The following is a 9,583-nucleotide window of genomic DNA, read 5'->3' as shown; positions in this document are numbered from 1 at the left end:
AACAAACAAACAAACAAACTGAAATTACTAAACCTCTATTAGTCAGACCACTGGATGTCTGAATTTTATCCGAATCAGTCGGTTTCTCTTTTCTTCTCAATAAACAAAACATCAACTAAAATAAATACAAGGACCAAACAAAAATTATGTACAACCGTATTACTCTTTTTTTCGGAACGCGCATGAGAATTGTGCGTCGATTCAGTAATAAGAGAGAAAGAGTTTTTGAAACATTACAATGGTATTGCTCTAAAAGAAGAAAGAAAATGAAAAAGGAAATTTAAAACAAATGATGACAAAGTTCCAGCGTTCATTGGCATGATTCTTTCTTACGCGCAGGACAGTTACACATCTGTATTCCCACTGAAACAACAGGATCGCGTAGTAGGCGTGGGGTGGGGGGACAAACAGAAATGAACAAGGACAATGACAATGACCAATCAGCAATCAGTCAGTATCCATCAGGATAAACGTGGCTATTCCTCCTGCTCCAAAACTGGTTCGTTTGGATGCTGGGCAAGTTGGCTCTCCAGCTCTTCCTTCAGTGCGTTGTCACAGCAACCCTTCAGCAAGAGTACCTTGAGTTCAGTTACGTTATTCAGGCCGGAGAACTTCACTGAAGAACCATTGCAGCAGTGAGCCTTTATCAGCTCAAGACTTCTCATTGTGTTTGTCCCAAAAGTAACTTCGAAGTTTGAGTTGAAACCGATGTCTAGGACCTTGACCATTTGGTAAGTTGGCACCTCAAGTCCAGCCTCTTTAACACAAAAATGGACCTTACTATCTTGGAGCAGCTTGATACGGAGAGTGAATAGTTTGGATAGACTCCCAATGAGCTTTATGTCATCCTCTGTCAATATGGTCATCTCCAAATCCAACTTTGTCAGCATGCTAAGCTCGTCGATCTTCAAAACTGGCAACTTCTCCACAGGCCCATGCAGTTTAAAACTCTGCAGCGTCTTCAAAGGCAGGACGATGCCAGACAAACAACTTTGACTGCCCTTGTCCAGCTGCACCGACAAGGATTCCAAATGGACATGGCGTGAGATTGCAGAGGAGAACTTCTTGCTGTTTCTCCTGTTGATGCCAGACACTCCGAGCTTGCGCAATTGAGTCAGATCTTTGAGCTCTTTAAGGATGGCTTTCCCGCCTGATGCACCAATGTTGACAACACCGAATGTGTGCAACGTTGTCAGTTTGTTAATCCCTCTAGGAACCATAACACCAAATTGGCGGTGACGTCCGCAGAACTTTGGTACTGAAAGACATGGTGTTGATGATTCCTGTGCCTGGATAGAGGTGCCGGCACGGATGTACTGCAGCTTCTGTAGCTTTTTGATGTTCCCTGGTAGGTTCACAATCAATGTGTGTCTGATATCCAGAGTCTGGAGCTGCCTCAGATCACCTACTGAACTTGGCAAATGGTGAATCTCACGGCATCCTCGCAGCGAGAGGAACTTGAGACGACGCAGCAGCTTTAGCATCTTCTCGAGATCGGCATCCTGTACATCCAATGAATCCTCCAGGTCGAGCACCCAGAGCAGCTTCATGCTTTCAGAGACGAAAAATTGTCTCCACTTCCCAAACACCGTCAGTGACCGTAGCTTGGAGAAGTCCATGCTCTCGAACACAATCTTGTCTCTGTCCCAGCTCTCCCTTATGATAAGGTGACGTCCCGTGCGTTGTGTGGTTATCTCACAACAACCCTCCAGCTCAAAGACAAGGTTCTCTTCCATCCGCCGCGAGACGATGTACTCCCGGATGAAACCATTGACGCGGCACGAGATCATCCTTCTATCTCCTGAAGTAGCGGTGACTAACTGAGGTGGATGCTGGATAATACTCAGGTCAAGGAGATTGGAGAAGAACTTCTCCCCATTTTGCTCTGCAGAATTGTCTTCGCTGTCCCTGGAGTAGCCCTCCGCGACCCACCTCCTCACAACACGTCTCCGCCGGGGGCTCTGATCTCGGGGGAAAAGTGACATGTAGAAGATGCATGGCTTAAGGGAATCTGGGCAACTGCGGAAGTAGGAATACATCCAACTGAATAGGCCCTGTAGACTGTCGTACTCTGGATTGTTCTCCAATGTGTGCATGAACCTGTCATTGGTAGAACCTACCGTATCCATTAGTGTGACAGTCTTCTTTGCCAATATGCCAGCTATTTCAACTATTACTTGTGGAAGCCCGCCACACTTGAGAATAAGTTCATGTAGTTTAGCTGCTTCTTCTTCTCTGAGATCCTTCAGAGAGGAGTCTGGGTTCTTCCTTTGTACCTATTGTTAAATTAATCAAGAACTGACCATTCTTAGTATGGTAAAGACAAATTGCATTTGATGATGTTTCAGTTGCAAAATATACAGTTAGTAGTGGACGCAAACATAGTAAGTACATGCATGAGCTCTAATAATAGGAACTAAAAATGAAATTACTCGTTCACAATGCGTAAATAATTAATGAAAAAATGCCAGGGGAGCAAGAAAAAGTACCGCTATTTGTTTGCTACAAGAGGCATCCTAGCGTCTTTTATACAATAGATTTAGAACATTGCCAATTTCAAACACAATCCGAGACCAATTCTTATGGCATATATGAATTTTCAAAATGTTGGCAAAAAGAAAAAACCTAGTCTAATGTGTTTTATTATCTCCTTAAACAGTTACAAAGCAAACTAATGCACGAGCACTAACAGTTGTAAAAACAGGAATGCACAAAATCAGTCAGGAGAAGCTAAAACAGAGAAAAGTTTCTTGTGAATGAACATACCTCTTGGTGGAAGAGACTAGACGCTGCATCAGCTTGAAGACCTTTGACATTAAATATGAGCTCTTCCTTGTCCGCGCAACATGTGGCAATGCTTGCTTCTGACGTAATGGCAATGATAACACTTTTTTTAGAGGATCTAGGCAATAAGGCAGCTTTTATCAAGTCCCATTCTTTCTTGGACTGCAGATCATCAATAACAACAAGGCAATGATGGTGTTCCAGAAGATCACGACACTCTTGAATGGGGTTTTCGAATCTGATCGTTCCACGGTTAATAGTCTCATTGGCTTGAAGTGATTCAGAATGAAAACCCAAAAGTAAGCTCCGAGAGAAGTCCCTTAAATTGAATGGATGAGATACATCCACCCAACCATACTTAACAAATAGGCCATTGGCAAGAATTCTATCACAGAACAAGTTTCTTACGAGAGCTGATTTCCCAACACCAGCTATTCCCCAAACAGATATAACTTGAAAAGAGTGAAAACGTGCAAATGTTGTATGTTGACGAAGCTCATTCATTTCTGACTCACGTCCAATGATCGGGTACTCTTGCATCCATTCGGTGGCTGCACTATTTTTACAGGTGAGTATATTTTCAGAGCTCACTCCTTGCTCTGCTGGTCTCTCCTCTGCTTTCTCTCTATCACCTTGAGATCCCTGAAAATAAGAGAACAAATTCAAATTGATGAGCCCGGGTAGGCCTTGCAGAATAAATCAAAAACCTTTGTTTGGAAAGTTGATGCCTCCAACTGAAAAATTCATTTAATTTGTAAGTTAGAAGAGGTGAATGCTCATGGGTTGCAAGTTGAGGCTCTCATATCAATTGAAGTTGAATTGATCATTTCAAATGTATTTGATTACTAATAAAGTTCATTTTCCTTCTCAGCTGGAACCTGATAATGAACAAAGTCTACAAGTATCAACTTGCGCCACAAACAACTTAGTGGTCAATTCTATGACAAATAATACATGTTTAGATGATAAACTCTAAATATATTACACACTTTAAATAAGTATAATCAAGTACAGATTCATTCTCTTTTACTTGTGTTATCCTAGAATTGCAGCAATCAAACTTGGAAAGAAGCCCTGATGCACACAATTTGTGACCTCAGGATGGTAGCAGCAGATTTGTTGCCCAAAAAGTTATCCATGTCGATAGATTTTAAAGATGCTTCTCGCATGATAAGATAATGATAGAATGAGTGCATTTGCAATCCTGCTAATTAATGTCGAAAATAGAATTGAAGGCAGTAATTTTGCTGAATGTAGTTGACGATGTTCTAGGCTTTACCTCTCTGAAGGCATAAACCGAGTGGTCAGCAGAGAACTGCTTCAGCTCCAATACTTGGTACGAATGACCCACGCACAAGCTTGCAATTTCAAACTGCTGCGTGGACACGATGATCCAGCTGCCATTCTTCTTGTCAGGAAGAAAAGTCCTGATAGCATCCCACTCAGCCATGGTGGACAGGTCTTCCAAGACGATGAGATACCTCACATCGTTGACTTGCCGCACGAACTCCTTGAGGTAATCGTCTTGGGTGGCCTCCGACCTCGTCAGGACGCCTCTGAGTGCCTCTTCGTGTAACTCTTGGCAAGTGTTTGCGTAGAACTGCGCCGTCAATCCCCGGATGAAGTCGTGGGGATTGAAAGGATGCGCGAGCTTCACCCACGCGCGGCAGGCGAAGTTCTGGCAGCTCTCCGGGTCGCTGTAGGCCTTCCTGATGATGGACGTCGTCCCGAGGTCGCCGCCCGTCCCCCACACGGAGACCACCTGGAGGCCGCCGTCTTTCTTGGTGATGAGCTGGGTGAGATCCCCATGCTGCCGCTTCGTGATGTCCGTCGCCTCGACGAGCATGTGGAACGCCGTGGCGCCCATCGCGGCGCGGGCGGCCGACGGCGGCTGCTGATGCACGACGACGGGCTTGGAGCCGGAGTCGCTGATGAGGCTGTAGCGCGCGTTCCTGGAGCTCACGTCCTCCACCCGGATCTTGAGCTGCCGTATCTCGGCGATGGCCTCGTCGAGCGGCTGCCTGGCGGCCGACACGAAGGGCGGGAGCAGGCGGCGCCACCACTGGGACTTCTTGTCGAGGTGGAGGACGAACTCGATGCAGTCCTCCACGTCGTAGGCGAGCTCCCGGATCTGCCGCACCCAGGTCCTGACCACGATGTTCCTGGTGCGCTCGTCGTCGGCGAGCTTCAGAAAGGACTGCATCATCTGGAACTCGCCAGTGATGAACACGAGGTCGCGCTGCGCGCTCTGCCGCAGCTTGGAGTCCTCCTCGATGGCCGACTGGGCCTTGGTCAACGCCCCCTCCACCACCGATTTGGCCAAGCCCACCGCGAGGTCCGCCATTGCTGCCGACTCGGTCGCCGCTCTCCTTGGGCTGGCTGCTTGACTGCTTGGCGTTGTGTGTGTGTATTCTACGAGCAGCAGACGCGCATCGCGGAGCAGGTCGAGATGGCATTCTTATCGGGGAAGAAGAGTTGACTCGGAGTCGTCGCGTCCTTTCAAAATGCAAAGACGCCGATAACTGCCACACGTGTGGCATATATGATATGCGTTCACACACCGTGTGTGGTATGAGTAGGAGGCAGCCCACACGTGCAGTGTGTGAGTGGACATTAGAATTGTTTACACGTTTGGGCGTGGCTACTTCGTGCCACACGCTCAACAAGTACTACTTATCTTCATCCCATGCGTGTGGCACAAAGCAAAAATACATATACGTCTTGACGCAGCTACGTTAGGTACCCGCGAGATGATGATTTAGTTGCCATCCTGGTTGGCAGATGTAGTTATCCGGGATGGCAAGTGTAGTTGTAAAAGCATGGCAACTCTATCTGTTTTGGTTAACTATAGTTATCATGTCTAATTTATGGTAGTTGCCGCGTGTAATCAAACTGTAGTTGCCGTGTGTGATTAACTACTTGTCACATATGGTCAAAACATTAGTTGCCATGTGTGTTTACCTAGTTGCCACGTGTGGTCCAACTATAGTTGCCATGTATTGTTAATCACAGTTGTCATGTGTGTTTATCTGGTTGCCACGTACGCGCAACTGCAGTTGCCGTGTAGCAAAGAATCACAGTTGCCATGTGTGTGTACCGAGTTGCCACGTTCACGTAACTGCAGTTGCCATGTAGCAAAGAATCACAGTTGCCATGTGTGTATACCGAGTTGCCACGTTCGCGTAATTGCAGTTGCCATTCACAAGGTAATAGTGTCGTGTGGGCGAAAAGCAGTTCGCCCACACGCGCATGATCTAGTTGGTGGCTGTGTGGGCGAAAAGCAGTTCGCCCACACAATGCAGCTGGCAAACAGCATGGTGCGGGCGTGTGGGCAAACTCTCCAACGCCCACACACCAGCCCTGTCCTACGTGGCACATCAAATCTACCTTTTCGTATCAAGATTCATGCAAAAGGCAGTGAACGATAATACAGGCGTGTGGGCAAATTGGGTAACGTCCACACGTGTAAGTGTTAGTGTTTTCGAAATGCAAAAGGGCATGGCTGTCTTTTTTTTAGGTGTCAAGAGCATAGCTGTCATGAAACCATGAAAATGCCTGGCTGAACGAGAGATGGCCAAATGGGCCGGCCCGGCCTGTGCCACAGCATGACCCATCGAGGCCCGATTAGTAAATGTGTCGTGTCGTGCCGGCATGCGTGTTGCGCTCTCAAGCCCGAGCACGGCTCATTTGCTAATCGGGCCAACCCGTTGAGACATCAAGCATGTAGGTCCACGTGTTGTTTGGATGTGGCATAATGGGCAGTTTTTAGGCCATATATATACAATGGATTGTGTCGTGCCGCCCCGCATACAGCCTCATGGCCCATGCACAACCCTTGGTGTGCCGTGTCAAGCCCATGTCGTCCCGTGCTAGCGGGCCAGCCTAGCTGGCACGGACCAAATGGCCAGCTCAAGGTTGAACCGACCGGCATTTGCACCGGTCGCGAGTTGTGCTATCATTGGCCCAGGCGAGATGGGCTCCATAGCAGCTGTTGAGTTCCTTTTTATACAACAACGATATACAGAGAAATACACATGATGTGGCACATCATTGTTCTTGGGCTAGCCATGTCAGGCTTTGAACATATAGTTCTGCAGGGTTTTGCTGACAACAAATGGACTAAGTGGATATATTTGATTTGTAGGTTGATATTAATCAATCTAACTAAAATGCTAGATAAGTTTCAGTGGAGGTTAACTACTGATGGTGTCTTCATCGTGAAGTTTATGTATGAGGATCTTATGAATTCTGGACCTATTTTTCATAGAAAAAATATCTAAAATATAAAATGTTCTTGCAAGATCAAAGTTTTCATGTGGCTTTTGCAGAGGGAGGTAGTTCTTACAAAACATAATCTTGCTAAGTGTAATTGGTATGGTAGCAAAAAATATTGTTATTTTTAAATCAGGAGGATACGATTCATCATTTATTTCTATCTTGTCCATTTACTATCTTGATTTGTTTGCATGATTCATGTTGCCTACAATTTACCGCCGTCAACGAGCATTCCAAATATGTTTAGAAATTGGTTGGGTGGTATTCATCATAAGCCTAAGGGCCAAATCCATGTGGAGTTTGTGTCATTCTATGGGCAATATGAAATTGTTGGAATGTGTGCATTTTTAATATATCATCTATTCTCAATTTCTTGTTGTTTGGTACTCGTTGACTTGAAATTGGTTCATGTTTAGTATAATGAATGTGTGCACCATATGATGCAGAGGCTGGGGTACTCCTCTTTTTGAAAAAATGGGACCCATCACTAAGGACGCAAAAGAGAAAAAGTTGGCAACTAGCTAGTTTTAGTGTCTCTTTCCTTCCCCAGCGACGGTTTGAGCCGGCACAATTGGCATTGGTATCACCCCGAGATTTGTTAGAGGGAAACAACAAAGGTGGCTCGACTTTGGGAGGGGGCAATCGTGGTAGATCAACCTTCTAATGCACTCGTGGGACAAATGGAGCATGGCATGGGAGGAGGGCACTTCTCAACGACGGTGATGACTACATGTAGGACTGCAGGTTGAGGACCAGCAGCAATGGCTTGGGTTACGATTGGGGCTAAGTTCCGCGACACCGGCAGTTCCGCGACACCGGATCCCTACAACTTAGTTTGGTCCGTGTCAGTACTTCTTTCTGCTTGGGCCATCACGGACGCCTCCAACCAAGCCTCACGCCACATTTCATGACCCCTTCTTGATCCACAATCGTGTCGCGTTTTCCGCTATTCGCCAGTTGGGCTCGCTGCCAGATGAGTCCCTTTGGTGATCCGGTAATGGATAGCAGAAAATGTTCCTGGCCTCTTTCCCCTAGGAGAGACCCTGAGTTATCGAACCCACGAGAGAATGTGCACCTTTAAGATAAGGGTTTCTACCATGTTTTTGCCTGAGTTTAAATTTCAGTTTTTATACCGAATCGTAATCAAGTTGCAAATGTGAGGAATTAATTCTTACAACCGTATATTTGTGACCGGATCATCATTATCTTAATTTGTAGTTCCAATGTGAAAGTTCGCCTAGATAGAGCAGTACTCCCTCTGTAAAGAAATATAAGAGCGGTTAAATCACTAAGTAGCAAACATGCAATGGAAGAATATGTTTGCTAATACATTTGGGAATGTATCAACTTAAATCATTTCATTCATTATGTGGGAAAGGGATCCTGCCTTGCAGGAGATTATTGCAGACGACGATGAAATCTGCAGCTAATATGTTGAGTCTGACACCAGATTTATAGAATTTGGGTTCTTCCTTTTGATTTGCTATAAATCCGACAATGGGGAAACACATATTTCTCTGTCCAGCCCCACAAACAACATAAATTTGCAGGCAAAAGACCCTAGCATCTTGCAGTGAAGACCCAGAGTGTTTTTGTTTTCTTACAAACAAGGAAAGAATTTAGACAAGTCGGACGGATTTTCAGGAGAAATTTCGGTAGCATAATGCATTGGGAAGTATCCAAATCACCACTTCATTCATTCTGAAATTCATTCATGCACTCGCAAGTCAGTAGATTCACGGTACGACAATCAGCTGTTGATAACCCACAAGTATAGGGGATCGCAACAGTTTTTTAGGGTAGAGTATTCAACCCAAATTTATAGATTCGACACAAGGGGAGCCAAAGAATATTTGAAGGTATTAGCAGCTGAGTCAATTCAACTACACCGGGAGATTAATTATCTGCAACAAAGAGATCAGTAGCAAAGTAGTTTGATAGTTTTGATAATAGTGACAGCAGCAACGGTAACAGTAATAGTGATAGCAGTAGTTTGTAGCAAGTGTAACATTGATGATAGCAGTAGTAACACAGGAAAACCAATAAGGATAAATTCGTAGGCATTGGATCGGTGACTTGTTGGATGATATTCATCATGAGACAGTTATAACCTAGGGCGATACGACACTAGCTCCAGTTCATCGATATAATGTAGGCATGTATTCCGTAAATAGTCATACGTGCTTTATTAAAAGAACCTGCATGACAACTTTTGTCCTACCCTCCCATGGCAGTGGGGTCCATATTGGAAACTAAGGGATATTAAGGCCTCCTTTTAATAGAGAACCGGAACAAAGCATTAACACATAGTGAATACATGAACTCCTCAAACTACGGTCATCACCGGGAGTGGGCCTGGTTGTTGTCGCTCCGGGGTTGCCAGATCATAACCATAGTAGGTGACTATAACTTGCAAGATTGGGTCTAAAACATGGATATAATGATGAATTCATAAACGGTTCAGATCTAAAATCATGGCACCTAGGCCCAAAGTGACAAGCATTAAGCATGGCAAAGTCATAGC

The 9,583-nt window shown here is 45.3% G+C and overlaps 1 protein-coding gene across 1 annotated transcript; it reads right to left on the bottom strand.

The window, feature by feature from the left end:
- Window positions 1-147: 147 nt before the first annotated feature.
- On the bottom strand, window positions 148-5,218 carry LOC119286543 (disease resistance protein Pik-2-like). The gene is made up of 3 exons (XM_037565925.1): window positions 4,064-5,218; window positions 2,767-3,426; window positions 148-2,276 (listed from the first exon to the last, which is right to left on the bottom strand). Exons 1-3 carry the CDS (start codon window positions 5,126-5,128, stop codon window positions 477-479), a joined length of 3,525 nt encoding a protein of 1,174 aa, XP_037421822.1. The 5' UTR covers window positions 5,129-5,218; the 3' UTR covers window positions 148-476.
- Between the last annotated feature and the right edge of the window lie 4,365 nt (window positions 5,219-9,583).

Source organism: Triticum dicoccoides, chromosome 4A (assembly GCF_002162155.2).
Source record: "Triticum dicoccoides isolate Atlit2015 ecotype Zavitan chromosome 4A, WEW_v2.0, whole genome shotgun sequence".
NCBI lineage: Eukaryota > Viridiplantae > Streptophyta > Magnoliopsida > Poales > Poaceae > Triticum > Triticum dicoccoides.
This window is presented reverse-complemented; position numbering and strand designations above follow the sequence as displayed.